Source organism: Antrostomus carolinensis, unplaced genomic scaffold (genome assembly GCF_000700745.2).
Source record: "Antrostomus carolinensis isolate BGI_N321 unplaced genomic scaffold, ASM70074v2 scaffold18561, whole genome shotgun sequence".
Classification (NCBI taxonomy): domain Eukaryota; kingdom Metazoa; phylum Chordata; class Aves; order Caprimulgiformes; family Caprimulgidae; genus Antrostomus; species Antrostomus carolinensis.
Genome location: NW_010296460.1, coordinates 29,676 through 47,874, shown reverse-complemented (window position 1 = coordinate 47,874; position 18,199 = coordinate 29,676). Strand labels below are relative to the sequence as shown.

The following is an 18,199-nucleotide window of genomic DNA, read 5'->3' as shown; positions in this document are numbered from 1 at the left end:
TTTATTTTAGTCTTTTCACATACAAAGCCTGAACTCCCACCAGCCCTGTCACCTTACTCCTTTATTAGTAACTTAGTGTTAACTAAACTACAACATCTCTAAAATAAATGAAGGATGTTACTATCTAAAAAGCAGATTAAACCAGTCATTAAATCCTACTGCTTCTTGTGATCATCTGAGCAGATAGGAATGAGTTTTAGCCTCCTGGCAAATATGAAACCACATCTGTACTTAGTGTCCTGTCTACAGACTCAAACCCTTGCTGTTGGGATCTGCATATATTTCAGTGGATATCAAACAAACCCTTTGGAACAGCTGGTTAAATACATAGCTGCCAGTCTACTGCTAAGTTGCATTTCTAAAAAAGAAAAGCTATTTCCATAAAGGCAGGAGAGCAAATCCTAAATGAAAGCTGCACTCATCTGTTCATTTACCGCAAAACTCATAAGACTTGAAAACTGATACTGAGATTGTGGGTTCTCTGCTTACAGAAAAACTAAGTGCCAGATCATGCTGTACTCCACTCTTGGTGCTGCATTTTAGTGAGATATGGAAGTCTTACAATCACTCCTTTTATGGGAAATATGCTCAAATAAAAGGTAGAGGATATTTTACTATTAGCCTCAAATTCCTTCCCTCCCAACCCAAGTAAACTGGAGTTGTAACTAATATAAATGAAAAAAAGGCTTCCATGTTTTCAGCTGAATGAAGTTCCAATATAATCTTTCTCTGGGATTTGAAGCTTACTTCAAACTATATGTCAATATCTGTTTACCCTGAAAGGTCTTGCCAAGTTTTTCTGTCATAGTAAAGTGTGCATATATAAAATTTACAGTTATTGTTTTCATTTAGTTTGTTCAATTTTTACATTAGCACTCAACTGTATGCTCATTTATAGGTTGATGCAGGTATACAAGTTGCTGATCATGTTTTATTTCTTATTTGCAATTCTTCGTTTCCTTGTTGCCAGCATATCATAAAAGGGATCCCTGCTGATACTTGCTCTAGAAGAAAAAAAAGGAATAATCAGTTTGGTTAACAAATATCTCTTTTTGAAAACTAAAACTATTTTGTTCTGTCTTTCCTGTGGATGACTCTATACTCTTAATAAGATAACGGACGGTTGACTTGTAAGTACTACAAATATTTCTTTAGAAAAAATGTTATTCAGCTGTGATTTGTTAAGAGTTCATACCTTCATCTTGACCATTATTTATTTATTTAAGCGTGGGTCTGGTTTATAAACCTTACAAGATTAAGTCAAGCTGTGAAAGTTTAAATCTGCACTGTGAATATGCTCAAGATACATGTTACTAAAGTTAATATGAGGTGAAGTAAGAATCTAATAAAATTAGGGTTAAAGACGATTCACACAAGGCTTTACATTTACTTAAAAAAAATAAAAAAATTTAAAAAAATCTACATTTTCCTCATTTGAGTTAGTAGCACTATGTCCTTAGGACCAGACAGTAACAGGAGACTTGTATCTTGATCCATCAGAGCCATGTAGCTTGTGGAGGTTGACATTGCCACACCAGAATTCTTCAAACAAGTTAGAATACAGATTCTCTTAGCATCTTACTCCAAAAAGAGCTTACACTTAATTTCTGAAAGACATTTAAGACTTGAAACTCACTTGATAGATTTAATCCACTCTTCCTTTTCTTCTGGGGTGGGAGCAGATATTCTATACACCACATGGTTGCCTTCCACCACTCTACCATCAGCTTCCGTTTTACATGCTTTAATTACTTGGCCTTTATGACTGGGGTTATAGAGCTCAAAGCAGTTCTGGAGGGTAGAAATGAAGAAATAAATTTAAAACCAAAACAAAACTAAGTTCCATAGGGTTTACTTATCTTTATTTTTTTTATTTTATGAAAATATCTTACCGGTTTTCTAGGATCTTCAACTTCTCTAATACTAAGATTTTCTAATGGAATAATTCCTCTAGGTTCTTTGTCCTAAAAAATGAGGAAAACATCACATTGTTAGCCACTTAAATATCTTGTTTACAAATTAAGTTCACTGTAATATATACTCACTGTTGTGTATTCGAAGTAATACAGGCAATTATCAGTCAGAATAAACCATCTCCGTTTCCACGTTTTTACTCTTCCCCCTACAATCAAAGGGTATGGCTAAATTAAATGGGTATTGCTGTCAAGGCTTCTACACTGCACAAGAAAGTAATTCAGTTTTGCTTGTTTTTCAAAATACGGCTTAGTTACTTAATCATAATGGATCAGGCACAGATGAGCTGAGGTTAAAGGAACATGTTAACTTTAACTGTTGTACTAAGATCAAACTCCTGAGACAGCATTAACTATGATGTGCTGACCAGCCACAAAACCTGTATGCTCTGAAGTTGCAAATGTCTCCTCTCTTACAAAGAATGAACGCAGTAGTTTAGCAGTCAGACCTGCTCCCTCTGACCATGGCACCAGTTGTTTACTGCATCAAAAATATTAATACTATACAGCCCTCAGAAATGCAATCAGTGCTGCTAGGACAAAGGGAGGCCAGTCACCAGCAAAACCAGTAACTGGGTTGCAGCAACAGGACCAATCCTCTCTACAGCCTGTCTTATACAAGGGAAGAGTCCCATCAATAAAATTAAGGGCATTTCATCAACTTCCTTTCATTCCACTCACAGGCATACATGTGACTAAGAACTTATCTCTACTTTCAAATTTAACATCAGGTACCTAAGATGCTAATAAACATTATTAGCAGAACAAATACAATGTGCCATGAATAAGCAGCAAATCCTATGCCAAAATAATTTTTAGTCATTTTTCATCATTTAGTATCTTAAAAACATGTTCTCTTTATGGGTTAATGTATCATTGAGTACACCTGACAGAAGAAACAGCTACTGCTCCAAAAATGCCCATATTCCTGCATTAACAGTTTAGAAAACAGCAACCACAGAATTCCTCTTTCTTACATCTGCTAATGTTACACTGTAGGGAACAGTTCCTTTTAGAAACACACATTATTGTCTCAGCCCTTCCAGCTGGTTTTCTGCAGCTGGCTACTTCAGAACATGTCTAGCATTCCACAAGTACATTATTTTAAAAACTAATTTCCAGGAAAGACAATTGTAGATAAAGCATTCACACGTTATTAATACACAGGCTTGGTTCCACCACAGTTATCTGACTTCAGGACTATGTCACCACCTGTGCATCATCCATTCAGGAGTGATTTAATCTCATTAACCCAACATTTCAAAATAGTTGATCCTGATACTGAACACATGTGCATAAAAGAGTACCATTAATACATATAAGACCCTCAATTTAATCCAAGTCATATAACCAAAGCTAAGACATAAGCACAAATTTTTAATCTTTTTGTTCTCCTTGAGATAGTTGGGTTTTTGTTTAATATAGAAATCCAAATCATATCAAAGAACAATTCTAGGAATATAATGTAATTTCTTGATACCATCCTACTACGTGTTTGCTTTGCAGACCAAGTATGTTGCATGTCATACCTTCCTTTTGCTTGGTTTCACGACCTACACGATAACCCAGCGCTAACACACTGCAATATTCAATGTACTCAATAAACTTTATGTTTCCACTGCACACACACACACACACACGTATCTTAAGAAAAATTCAATCTGCAAGCAGGTGCGGTGAAATAAGAGAAGGCAAAATAGTGCAAGATGCAGAAGCCGTGACAGAATGAATGGCTGAGTGAACTGGAGACAGTGAGGGGAAGAACTGGTGGCATTTAGCACAACCACTGTGACAGATCTTTATTTAAAGCATTGCAGAAAGATTCAAACTGGCACGTAATGCCATCACCTTGACTGGGAGCTGGTTCACGTATTGAGAAGTATTTGGGGTAGGAATGGAAAGCCGATGAACTTTAGCTTGGCTTACTTCCAGATCAATTAATAACTTCCAGCTGAGTCAAAATGCCTGCCAGGGCAGTCCTTGCTGTCACCATAACATGACATTTTTTCACATAACCCAATGTTCATTGCTGTGACTAAGTCACATTCTGCTCTCTGAGGCTCACAGGTTAACATCATTTAACCTTTTAACAGCACAACAATGTCACCACGTTTTTCAGGCTAACAGGTAACACCAGCTAGCATTAAATGTCATGGCTTGCCCAGTTCTTGTAGAAAAACAAATCAGCAGAAGAGAGGATGAAACAAACAGGCATATAGGTTACTATCACTGAGGCAGCTTAAACTGAACAAAAGTGTTTCTCATAAGCTGTGATATCATGTCAAAACACAATAAAAAATAAGGTAATAACCACGTATTTAAAAGAAGACCTGCTTATAATTTAAGGCAGAAACAACTGACTTAAACCACATACCTCTAAGAACATCATGAAGTGCCGAGCAGTAAATGACAGTTGAGTTTGCTGAAATTTTACCTGACAACATCCTCTCTCTTGGAAAAGCCAAAGTGCTCAAACCCGAAACCTTTTGTAATCATGCTGCAATTTTGATGAAGCTTTTGTCATGAAACATTTCCCAGCTCCAGGACAGTACTGATGTTGAAGCCCGAAAGGCAATTAAATATTTCCAACAACATTCCTCCTACTGCTCCCTTCTGCCCAAAACAGCCAGAGCTCACTGGATTACAGCACTCGCTTGAGTCACGAAAATAGATCCTAAGTCCCTGCTCCACCAAGCCACGAGTTACTCTTCTCTTGCAGAAAAAAAGTAGGAAGGAAGGATAAGGAACTATTCTCACATATGAATCTCTGTCTCTCCACCTCATTACTTAGTTGCAGCTGTCAACAGCAGAAAAACTCTAATAAAGCTTGAGAGGCAATCTTATCTGTACTCATCAAGTTCGCAGGGGTCACCATCTAACATGCATTTAATATGCCTTTACAACAGGCTAAAACCCAAGAAGCTGGTTGATAAAGCTTTGTGGCCCGTAAACACTGCATGCAAGGTTAATGGGTAAGAACTCGAGATAACAAAACATTCTTTTCCTTGGCTGAGATTGCTGTAGGCTCAGAAAACAACAACAAAGGGTTTAGTACCACACTTTGTATCTTACTGCCGCTTCCAGCCTTTTAAAGATTTAAATTGGAAGGAATTAAGTTCGCAGAAAAGAATCAAGAAAATCAGAGTATGAATCCATAAACATTTACAGAAATTGAGAGGTATAAGTGAGGTATAATCTGATTAACTAAAAAACAAAGACATCTCAAAGACATCTCCATCTTGTAGGTGGAATTCTAAGGAAATTACAAGAAAAGGCCACAACAAGGCAAAACGTACAGAAAGAGGAACAGAAACCTTCTTCACCTATGTGACCCAATATAACATTATTTTTTTTCAGCTCTGGGTAAAGTACAAACTAGAGAACGAAGTAAAATAATAAACCACCTATACTAAAGGGAAACTGGCAATGACTTAGAAAACATTACTTAAAAAAAAAAAAAAAAAGCCTTAAGACTAAAGGCAGCAATGTGTCTGAAATTAGGGAATTCTACCCAAATCTTCAGCACATTTATATTAAGTTTTAGAGGGGAAAGAGAATGATGCACATAGCACAAATGCTTTTCCTTTTGAGTTCATTTTGATACCACTAGGTGGGACGGACTCAGAAACTGTACAGTTATACACATGATTGGATCAAAGTTTGGGTTTCTCTGAATAAGAAATTTCCCTTGACTGCAACATTAACTACCTCAACCTAGAAGAGGATCAGCTTCCAGGAGAGCCGTGTAGGTACCGGAAGGCACCAGTTTCCTGATCAACCACCGCTATTCTCTTAGCCCAGATTAGGGAAGAGAAATGACATCCTCTCAAGGACAGATGCACTGGAATAAGCACCACTGGTGGGACGGGCCCAGATGCAAGGCTTTTGGACAATCTCCAAGCTTTCAAGTAACTGCTTGACTGGCAGAAAAAATTAACATGGTCTGGCTTGAATCATTTCCTCTCCAGTTTGGTGGAATAATGTCACTGCTTCCCTCTAACTAGAAAAAAAGTACTATGCAAACCATTTGCCAAGAGAAGCTGTTTTAGGCAAGGAAATGCCTCCCTGTGCAAAATGACTGTAACTGGGGCATTAGGACAGAGAGCACAGACAACAATTCCAAAATATCTTAAAGTAGATGGCAGAAAATGTCATGGTGTCAAACGCAACTTATGACACAGAAACATCTAAAAGTTCATAATGTCTCAAGCTGCTCTAAGTGAGCGTTCATTAGCACTTAGCAGCTTTCAGTTTTTTACTTGTGGCATTCACTTTCATTACATCATGCTTCAAACGATGTAGAACTGAATGATAATTTCCATTTACCAAGCTAAAGATGTCTATCTAAAGGCACCAGCTGAGTCTAGATAGACAAAACCAGAATTGCTGTCTGGCTGCCAGGTTTGGCACTCAGACTCACACAAAGTCACTTCTGAGCAATCCAGAGCAGCAAACTCTCCAAAAGCATTTTGCACCCTCCCAGCTTTCTAAAACCCAATGCCAATCCAGAGAGCTAGGGTGCTTTCACGATATCTACCTCCTGCCCAGAGGATAATCAATGCAGTGAGCTGCAATACTAAAAAGAGGGGCACAAGTAGATAAATGGGAAGAGTTAACTATAAGAAATACCAAATACTCTCTTGATAGACTCAGGGTTTGTGAGTTGTCTTGAGTCACACTCATAGTTTTATAGAAAACCTTCTATTTGAACTTTGAAGTATTTTCACAACTGAGCACTTAAAACTCTCATGCAGGAACAGTCTCCTTAGCCTTTCAACAATACTGAAACTGTTAATATCAGTATCTTCCAGAACTGAAGGACATCCTACCCTTTTCAGAAGAAGTGTTTCCCAACAAAAAGGACTGTAAAAATGCAAACAATGTGGATTGAAACAGCACTCTCATCATACAGTTTAAGCCTCCTAGCAAACAGAAAATTCAAGGGAGAGTAAAGACAGACAGAAAAGGGGAAAAAAAGAAAAAAAAAAAAAAAGATTGCCAGGTTTATTTCTGGTCAATACATCTAAAGTAGCAAAATTTATTTGTCTGTACCAGTCCGCATTTGCTGGGGGGCAGGGGGAAAAGGCACTCTTTCACAGAACCGCAGCTTCACACATTTACAGGCTGATTCACCAGAGGCTTTGGGACATGTTTCAGTTCTTTATTCAAATAATCCTCATGACGTGGGAGTGTTATGTGCAACACCCTTCTGCTTCACACAGGCTTTTACTATTGGGTTTTCTGTGTACATCTACATCATACATAATGAAAAATTTGTTTTATTGACCTTGTGCCAGAGCCAGAGATGGACTGTGCAGAAGTACCTGGAAGCTCTCACTGACTTCCAGTCACCTCTTTTCTTCAATTTCTTTGTTACTCTACTTTTTTTTTTACTAGATCTCTTGTATGTCTTTTATTGACAGTTTCTTCTACAAGGGATGTTGTCACTCCTCTACACATACTCACACTCTTGCTTGCACTCTCAGTACGCGTGTAACTATACGAGAAAGCACTGGCAACAGAAAGAGAAATATGCACAGCACAGGCTTATACCCAACCTCTTCTCCAGAAAGCACATTTCATCTATGTCATCTTGAAAGCCTTTTCTGTTGAGATAGCTATTGCCTCATGCTACAAAATGTAGAAAAGATGCAAAGTCATCTTTGAAACTGTGCCATCTGAGCCACCTCACGTCAAAAAGCAAGAGCTTTGCTTTTTTGTAGTTAGAAAGATGAAGAGCTCTATAGCACCTGTAGCACAGTGGTCAAAATAAGACATTGGAGAACACGTGAATTAATTCCAAATGCTTCCTTTTCACATCTATTTCCTTCCAGACCACTAATTTCCAGGTGCAATCAGTAGAGTGGGCTCCTGGCTCTAACCAGCCTCTACTTTCACCACATTCACCCCCATGTGCTCCCTCCAGCACATATCCCTTTACACACTTTAGTTATCATTCTCCAACTGCAAAGTTCCTTCTACTTTTACAAGCAGTTATATGTTAAAGTGGCCAAAACCTGGCTCTATTGGAGTGTGTACTGGTGTTTTAAATAAAACGAGTTTATTTAATTGAAAAAAAAAAAAAATCAGTCTCCTTTATATATGGAAAAAAAAAATCCCTAAGCCCAAGTGAGAAAGTGAATCCCATCAACTTTTAAAGAGTCTGTAAATGAGGCCACCTTGCAGTGCCAGGAGACTGCAAATTACCAGAGGTTTCTGCAACCCTAAATTTGGTGGTCATTTAAGATTCTGTTAAGTAAGCTAAATATGTTATTTAAAAAGGAAAATAAGCAAGAAAAAGAACAGCATAGTTCAAATGTAATCAATCTTTTGATAATCTAATATAATTGACGCACAAGTAACAAAATCACTCTGGAACTTCGTTACAAGAGTAAGATGTGTTTTCTCTCAGTAGAGATTATTCTTCCCTTGTTATATTCTTCAATGCACAAGAAAAGCATGCTGAATAGTCATCTTTATTTTTCTGCTTTACATGTAAACATTTTCTTCTTTTGCAGAACACACTCACACGTGAGCTAGACACTGACATGCCAGTCTTTCAGAGTACCACTGATGATACTGTTAGTGACACTGAGTGAAAAGCAAAATGCTACAATAATTTTGATTTAAAAAAAAAAAAAAAAAAGAAAAAAACAGGAGAAAGGAGGAAGAAAATAAAAGAATGAGCAAATAAAGAAGAGGGGACTGGAAAGCAATCAGATACGTACCTCCTAATGCAGAATAAGCAGAGACAGCCAGTCACAGAACAGAAAGGTGATAGGTCATAGGCCATAAGGAAAACAAGAAGGCACATTTAAACCACTCATTAAAAAATCATAGGCAAAACCAAACCAAGAGAAACTCACAAATAATATGGAAAAATAAAGACATACAAAAATAACTATTTGAAGAGAAATCCTTTTTTTTTTTGTACACAGAAAACTGAGTTGAAATATCACACAGTTTTCTGAAACAACCTTATGGAGATTTAGTTGTTATTTATGAGTCACAGCATGTGGTAAATACCATACAATGTTTCCTTTTTGTTGATGAGTTTTTATTTCTCATATATCAGAAATAAAACTCTAAAGTTTGAAAGATTGCTAATTTGGACACATAAAATAAGACATAACAACCTTCAGATGTAAAGGAGTTACTTATTTTGGTTCATACATTTTAAAATACAAAGTTAATCCTATTATCTTCACAAGAAAGCAGATAGACATGAAAGCAGCAAACATGCTAACAACAACCAAACATATAGCAGCCAAACTGCCCTTATAACTAACCTAATTTCAGCAGCCAACCTTCTCTATCTGGATTAAAAAATGTATGCGTTAGATCATTTCCATCATCCTCTGGAATTTTAAACGGCTCATTCTTAATACTTTCATATAAATTCTAGAAGAACAAAAAAAAGAGGAAAAAGACCTCATTAATAAATGTCTAACAGAAAATGCAACCAGGACATCTTACTGCTTCAGACTACTTGGATAAAAAGCACAGGAAATACTGTTCATAAAATTCTGGACCACCCCTTCTCAATTGTTGTTTACTATTTTGATTAAGTTTGATTTTAAATTACTTCATCTATAAACAAGTGTCTCTTTTTTTAAAGAGTTTATAGGCACTCCTAGCAAAGACATTTTTTTCTTTAACTTCAGCATTCAGTATTTCAAAAGTTTCAGCTTCAGGTCTCACTTAGTACAGTGTTGCCAAATGAAACTGGGTCTTCAGAAAATGGTTTAGACCATCACGCTAAGTACTTTCACCGATATCTGAAGGGGCAGGAAGAGGCTCCACAAGACACATGGAAAGAAATGAGAGGCAATAACAAAACAATGATTTTTACTATTTTTTTTTTACTATTTTTTCCAGTTTTCTCTGACTTACCCAGAAATACTACTTTTTTTTTTTTTTTTTTTTTTCTTCCCCCCCCCCCCATAAGAAGCAAATTCCACAAGAATTTTGCCATCAGCACACTACTGAGAGATATACAGAATGTTTTCTCTGGAATCCTCAACAAAAGACTGAATACAAGGAGATCTAGCTCAAAGCAGCTATGAATATCAGAAAATGCTTCTTTCAGCTACACAAATGGTTATGCATGCTAGAAAATGTTCCTCTTACATTCCCAAGACAAATTTTCTTGAGAACTGTTGTACACACTTCTAAGTTTCCTTTTAAAAACACACAGCAATGTCCTGTCTTACCCAGTCTAACTTACCCGTAGTAATTCTTCTGGAAGGTCTCCACCTTCATTAATTCCACGATTCATAGAAATAAACCTCTCTACTGTTGGTTTATCTCTTACATTGTGGTTGTGCAGACTGGTATTTAACATAATGATCGCAAATGAAAGCACATAGCATGTATCTGAAATAAGATTTGAAAAATAATTTATCTTCCTGTGTTATGGTCCAAACCTGTAAAATGAATACATAGCTCGTCCTGACTGATAAAGAAAAATAAACAGGTAGTCAAAAAAATCCTGAACACTATACATGAAAGCAGTCTTAAACCTTTCTTTAAACTAATGAAGAAGGCCTAAGAAGAAAAAATACGTAACAATTTAAATTAAAAGCCAGTATAAATATGAAAAAAGACAGAAAAAAATATAACAATTTAAATTAAAAGAGAAACAAAAATTAAAATAATAATTTAAAAAAAAAACATTGGAAACATTGCTATCACCCTAAATTAACATTTCAGTTAAAATACTGAAGTGTTGTTGGGCAAAACATTCTCTGCACACAGATTTTGCCTAGATAGTATTAGCAGATCCTATAATAGACTTGGTCAATCAGACTCCTACTCAAAGTACTTCCAAAGCTTTGTCCAAAGAGAAAGAACAGTCTCTTCAAATTAGTATTTGAACTGCATTTAAACAGACTGAAAATGACACTGACTCAATTTCTTGGCATACATGAGGTGGCTAGTATCACTGAAAAATATCAAAAGTTGACAAAGGAGATCTTATCATGCCTCTTGACACGGTTATGATTACAGTAAATTTTCCCAGAATTCAAGTACAAGATCCTGTGTAAGAAAAAGCAGGATGGAAACCTCTCTGCTACATACAGGAAAAACATGTTTGCATCTTCAGCATTTTGTTTTCAATAAGTATTTTCCTCTCTAGCTGTTGCAGACCTGCTCTAAATTAACCTTTTCCTAGCCTATCTGTTCCTCTCACTAAGTGATCAACAGCAAGCTATGTGTGTATATAACTAAACAATATATATAGCAATGCCAGAATGCTAGGGCACTCTGTGCAGCATCACAAGGTTTTGTTAGCTTTTATGACTTCAGGCATTAGAAACCAAGTAATTCAATGGAAAACTGAGGTGCATTTCTAACAGAGATAAATTATTGCAGAATAGACTGCTAAAAATAAATTAAACAGTCCTAATTAACAAAAATGGATGATTTTCTAGATAACATACTATAGCCACATATAGGTGGACTTGATACAGAGATAATGAAGTATAAAGTCCTTATAACTGACAGACAAGACTACCCAACATATTGGTCTCTTCTGCCTTTAAGCTCCTGAGAATCTTACTTTTCCAATTCCTAGCCCAAATCTTTGGTGACATTTCTAAAGTGTGTTTTATACTTTAATTGGCTTAGATATATATTAATGCTGAAATTTTATAAATGGAAATGCATCCTGAACATAAGCTTCCTGGAGCTAGACAGTTGCATTTTCTCAGGTCTCAGAAATTCCTCATTTCCTATATTATTTTATCCTGAACTTCCAAACTGGCCATTGTCTCTTTGCATTAGATACAGAAGAACATATATGATCAATATACTTATACATATATATATATAGATATATAGATATATATACACACACATGCACTTATACACTCAAGAACTCCTGTTGTTTCCTGTGACTAACCTGTAGACTGGAAGACTCCTGGGTTACAAAGGCAATAGCGTGAAGCAAAAGCTTCCATCATACGGTCAATTTTTTGAGCCTCTCCTGGGAGTCTGAAGCTCCACAGAAACTGCCTACAGAAGGGAAACATAGTTGTTAAGACTCATTCCAATATTTATATATTAAGCATATACTCCTAACAATCAGAAACAAACAAACAAACAAAAAAAAATCAGCAATTTCTCTACAAAATGTCCTAGAAATATATTCTCCATCTCTTAACACACAAGTCAGGAGCTATTATAAAGCAACATGCACAGATGGCTAGCCCAGTAATTCAGCCAGCAACACTGCATGCTATCAGGCAAGATAATATGGCAGTTCAAATTCTGAGATTCTCTTTTTTCCAGACTAGTTAACAATTTTCTGTATGCATCCCATTTTTTCCATGAGAATGCTAAGGGGAAACAATTGGTTCAATCCTCCCTGGGTTTCCTGGCTACTAAAAGCAGTAAACACTCAGCTAGACTTTACTTACAATGTAAAAAGTAAACACGTAAAATATTTCTGGTAGGAGAGAGAAGCAAAGAATACAAAGACATTTAACATCTGTACTTGAACTCTTCAAACATTTGAAAAATAGCATCAACAACAAGAAAATCCCTAGTGCTTAGAGAGGTGCTGCCTGTCTAGCCTAAGTTCACCCTATGAGAATCAAACCCAGATCCTAAAAATGAAGACTTGTGGTATTACCTAAATAATTTTGTAATATATGCAGGAGATCTATGCTCCTGTCTAGCAGCATGAGCTGAAATAAGAGTTTTTACATTAATAATTTAATATCTCTAAATATTAGTATACTGGAATGCATACAGGACAGAAGTCTTGACAAATTTACTTTTTGCACACTGTGGCACTAAAAAGCTCCAATGAATTTAATCACTTATTCTTTTCTTTCTTAGAAAAAGAATTATCTAAACTAAAATAGGATCTAAACCAGCAAAGTTACATGCTCTGCCATGCAAAACAAGTTCTCAATATTCCCTGTATGCTGGGTGCCAATATAATAACCATTTGTTCCTGTCTTCATCAGTTTTCATTTGAGGGCATTATATTGAAGTGTGGCAGGACATCTTTAGTTTGTCAGCTGTATATACTGTCTTTTACTCACCTCATGCAAGGTTCCAACCCAGATCACGAATTTTGTAAGCTACCAAAATACAAACATTTAATAGTAGCAGCTGCTAAGGAAGAATAAAGTCAAACCTAACATTAATTTGGTAAAAAAGACAGGAATATGAAGGCTCCCAGACAAGTTTCAGCAGCCAGAGAAAAGGCTTCCTTAGTTCAAGCCTCAGGCAGCTTAAGTTATCATCACCACATCACTCAATCGTACTAAAGCTGTTCTGATCCACATCACAAGGCGCTGCACCAGAGACAAAGATCACATGGACATTTCAATTTATGTGATGTCAGGAGGGAGTCACTTGTGGCAACGAAACAGGTACAACTGTCTAAATAAACTTAAGTTGCTAGATCTATTATGGATTTCCACTAAGACAAGAAGGGACTTTACAAGGTCACTATATGCTGGCATCCCAGAGAAATCAAGTAAATTGTTCACTCAGCGAGGAAAAAAGTATACTAAGATACTACACTTTCTTTCAAATGACAAGTGGGAAACTGATGGAAGTAGAAGGAAATTACTTGGTTCTAAGTTTACCTCTGTAATTGAACATAATCACTGATTACAGTGAGATTTGCCCCTGCCCCATCCAGAGCAACAAGTTGAGGCGGAAGGAAAGGAGAAAGAAGATGGCAGCAAAGAAAAATATTTATTTGCTTTGGTTATGGGTTTGTTTGGGCTTTACCTATCTCTGAGCTAAGATATAAACCAGATCTTCATATGCCCACATATGACAGGCACACCAAAGAGTTATGGCCATGTTTTAGTTTGTATTTCATTGTTTGAAACAACGAAAAGGCAGCACACACACACAAGCAATTGGAAGGGTTAAATCAGAGCTGTCTCTGCTAATCTGCACAGTAACGCGTATAATCGTGCTGAGCTGTAGATCAGCTCTCTGATGAATAAATCAACACAGTGACTCATATGAATGTGCAATTTGATAAAGGAAGCTCAGGTCAAAAGAGGGGAGAATTTACTCACCTTAAGGCTTGTACAAGATTGAGATCAGCGAACTCATGGAGTTCAACAAAAGCCTGAAGAACTTTAATATTAAATTCATCTCTACGAAAGACAAAAATGGAAAGAGACAATTAGAATTCTGAACTTAAAAGGCTTATTAGTTATCTCTATTTGCTTCTGAAAATAAGCAAGGAAATAAATGATCACACTGATCAAATAATCACAAATTGTTTACACATTTATTTGAGAGGTATTTTAATATATAACACTAGTATTTTGCCCATTTTTTATGGCATTAAAAAGGTAAGTTAGCAAGAACCAGCACATTTGAACTGATTTTAGCACTGCTTACTTAACTGACCCAAAAATGGTCTGGCCTTCTTTGCTTCACATTTATTATTATTGCACCTGCCTTGAAATGGGATGATATCTGATAAATTTATCCAGTAAAAAGTCTTCTGCAGAAATTGTATCATGAACTCTTAAAATAACAGTTAATGTAAGAATAATTTACTTAGTTTGTTTTTCACGTGTTGTTTGGCTATCTCATTTTTTCCTTTAAGAACAGAAAATATTAAAGAAGTATATTCATTTAAGTACAACGATGAGAAACAGAAATGCTTCAACTGATTGAACCTAAGAAAAGAGCTTTTTAAGAGCTACTTAGTACGTAGTATATTCTTACACCATTCTCAAAAATCGTTACAATCAAAGTTTACTAAAAGCAAAATAGGTTTTGAATGAGCTTCCTCTCATCTATCTTTTATATCACTATGTAAATTATGAGCCAAATTATGCTTTGGTTGATGCAAAGGTGTTAAAATGCAAAAGTAACATTTAAACATTAAAGAACACAAAACTATTTGGATGCAGACAGAACTTAGTCTATGCCATCACTGAGTTCATATGCCAGCAACGTGAAGGTTTATAATCCTCAGGGTGTGCTTTAAATACATCATCAAGACAGAATGCTGCCTATCAGCCTCCACCCGAAAACAGTAAGGTGTGCACCCACCAAGAATTATGTTGCATTACTGACTAACTGCATGGTCAGAATAACCTGCAACGCTCATGAGTAAATACCTTAAAATGAACTATTCATTCATTAGATATCCCCATATTGTTTACAGAAAAACGCATCTGTTCTACCAAGCAAAATGAAGTAATTCTAATGAAATTTAGTAATGTACACTTGAACTGCACGACTACTTTTCAGTGCAGTGAAATAAACTGTCGTAATAGTAGAATAAAAGAGAGCACTCAATAGAGCTACTTTGTTGCTCTAAATCAAACATTGATTTTGCTAATATGTACATAAAGCTGCAGTAATTCAGAACAAATATTAGCCCTAGACTCTATTTTTTGCTTTTCGAGGTTTTAATGTGAACTGGATTAACAGTGATACTTGTGCTGGGTACAGCTCCAAAGACACAAGCCAAATATCACGAAAGGTCTAGGAAGCCACTTAAAAATAAATAAAGACTTACCCACATATAAAGAAATCTTAAATCTTTTATAGAATGCAATTAATCCCTTACTTATTTTATTATCTCATTCCATTTTGCCATTTACTTTTTTCAGTTTGCTCAGTGATGTAACACTATAAAGTCAATAATTTAAAATATATCTCTTTAATACCTTAATCTCTTGGATAACTTAAATAAAAGCTCACTTTAAAGCAAAAAATAATTTTAAATTTCTTTTTTATTTCAACTGCTCCTTAAAATGGATAGGTTGCTTCTGTCTTGGGGCAAAATAGGAACAGTATGTTGATTTTTTTCACTTCTCCTACAATTTTATTATCCAGATGATAGATTTATACAAAATTTCCTGATCAAAGATTGCCCTGTGTTTTCAGATTAGATCACAGTGCTGCCCAGCAGCATCCATGCCAGGGATGCAGAAGAGTAAGCAATAATTTTTTTAATTTTAAATGTGAACCCATGAATAGTTACATTAATATTACTGATGATTCCAGGGGGCCTGGACATATTGGTAAGACCTTTCTACATGAGCACAGGGGTTCTGGGAATAGGGCTAGAAAAACTGGAAGTATTTCAGAAGACAATACTGAGGTAGAATGCAGCTCTCAAAAAATGAACAGACTGCTTTATACAAGCTTTGTTACAGTTCTGCAATTATGGACATTAACTCTTAAGTGATTTTATAATATTGATTGCCCAAATATGCAAGAGAAACAATATAATGCTGTCATACAAAAATTGTTGAAATGTCTACATATACTGTAGAGAAACTTCATAGCTAAGGACTATTTTAAAAATATACAAGTTACAGTGAAAACTTTCATTAAACCTATTAAAGTCAGGAGGAAATTGCTGAGCACAAACTAAGCTATTGATGCTGTAAAGAGATTATGAGTGCCTTGAAAATGATCTGCCAGAACATATCACTACAAGACTATATCATAAATGAGTCAACTTTTAAACCTCCATAACGGCATCTGAACCAAAACATGTGCAAGCACGTAGATATACATACTACAATAGATACTACAACCCACTCTTAAATTCTGTCTCTTTCCGCTTCCTTTTTCAAAATCATTTCCTGGGTTGCACAGTAATGGGAGCAATTTTCATTTTGATTGTGTTTTGCAACAGTATGTATAAATATGCATGCTGCATGTTTATTGTACTAGGACTGATAAAGGTACAGCGTGGCTGCCCTTTGAGATGCCTACTTAACTAAGGGGAAGTCTGTGTGCAGGGAAGAAGACAAAACTAAAACCTACCCATTTTAATAAGCAATTTCTTCACTATCCAATTATTAGTGATTGTAAATCATTCCTTGCCTGGGCACAGTATCAAGAGTTACCAGAACTGTTGCAATACAACTCTCAGACATTCCAAAAGCTTATGGTATTAAGTTCTGCTCTACAGCCAAATTCAAGAGCATTTTTTCAAAATAGTAAGTTACAATGAATTAAGCATCATTCCATGATGTTCCCCAATTTAAAAAGAACAACCACCTAAGAGAAAAAAGCCTATCACAATACCATAGCAGTTTTACTTCCTGCTGTGGCTTTTATAGATCTCAGAGTAATAGAGTAACTCCCTCATGCAGCGTGTGAAGGGGAAGGTAACTACCAAAACCCACAAGTATGCTTTGTGCTCAAGAACAAAATTTCAATATTTTTATTTTACCTTTCACCGAGGTAATCTCCAATTACTGTTTTATTTAATCCTTCTCCTTTATAAAGGAACTGTGCAATGTCTTCTGCAGTGTTCTGCAGGAGGTCATTTTCTATCAGAAATTGTATTCCCTAGGAAGAGCAATTCCAGAGGAAAAAGAATGTTATATTTTCTTCCACAAGCATTTATGTAAACACCGCTCAAATATTTAGTATTAATATACTGACACAGACATATACATAGCACATTAAGAATTACATTAGCCTACAGGTTTTCTTTTTTAATGAAATGGTAAACAAATGTTCTGCAGTTAGATAAGCAATATTTAGTACTGTTTTAAAGATTAAAATGAGAACACAGTTTTAAGGCTAGAAGCATTAGGTGGCAGTTTGAATCCTTCAACAATAGAAATATCAAATATTAATTGAATAATGATTCCATGTTGCTCTTTGGGGTTAATGTGTAAATTGGTCTCTTTACCATATCACATAAATGTCTGCAGAGACATAATCTGTAAAATCATGAAGAGGTACATAGGAATAACTTAATTAACACCATGACACAAAATAAAGCATCTGTTTTAATCTACAAACTGCAACCCAATACATTGAGCCACTACTTGCAGTAGAAGTCACAGCTGAAAATACTGAAACTGGTTTGAAAGAGTTTATGCTGACACTGGGATTATCAGTGACTTCTGGTCGTGCTGGAACTAAACTATTCACAAAGGACTTGAACTAGACTATTCACAAAGGACTGTTCACGAACCAGTCAAGCTACTACCACGGAGCTTCTATCCAAGCCAGGAGGAGTCTTACCCTGTCCCTCAGTGGGTACTTGATCAAGCCCCTGCCTCCTCCAAGATCCTATGCCTCCATAAATTACTGGCCCTATAACTGGCACACTCTAGGGATGCCCAGAGAACTTTCTGCAAAGCGGTAAAGAAAGGAGACTTAAAGAGTTATACAAAGATGACGTAAAGGATGGAAGGGATGTTATTCCAACACTCAACAGGCTATGAAGAGATAGCACTCTCTTTTTCCCT

At 36.0% G+C, this 18,199-nt stretch overlaps 1 protein-coding gene across 3 annotated transcripts in view; it reads right to left on the bottom strand.

Annotated features, from left to right (window-relative positions):
- Positions 1-931: 931 nt before the first annotated feature.
- Positions 932-18,199, bottom strand: part of CYTH3 (cytohesin 3) — a 21,832-nt gene continuing 4,564 nt past the window's right edge. The window contains exons 4-13 of one of the 3 annotated variants that reach the window (XM_010178310.1): positions 17,167-17,285; positions 14,027-14,107; positions 11,878-11,990; positions 10,201-10,349; positions 9,263-9,374; positions 8,702-8,704; positions 2,046-2,122; positions 1,893-1,964; positions 1,637-1,791; positions 932-1,004 (exon numbers count right to left, since the gene is read on the bottom strand). In XM_010178310.1, the coding sequence (XP_010176612.1) occupies positions 932-1,004; positions 1,637-1,791; positions 1,893-1,964; positions 2,046-2,122; positions 8,702-8,704; positions 9,263-9,374; positions 10,201-10,349; positions 11,878-11,990; positions 14,027-14,107; positions 17,167-17,285 (954 nt within the window). Of the gene's footprint in view, positions 1,005-1,609; positions 1,792-1,892; positions 1,965-2,045; positions 2,123-8,701; positions 8,705-9,262; positions 9,375-10,200; positions 10,350-11,877; positions 11,991-14,026; positions 14,108-17,166; positions 17,286-18,199 lie in introns of those variants that run through there. The other 2 variants (XM_010178311.1, XM_029087546.1) reach the window with 2 other exon arrangements.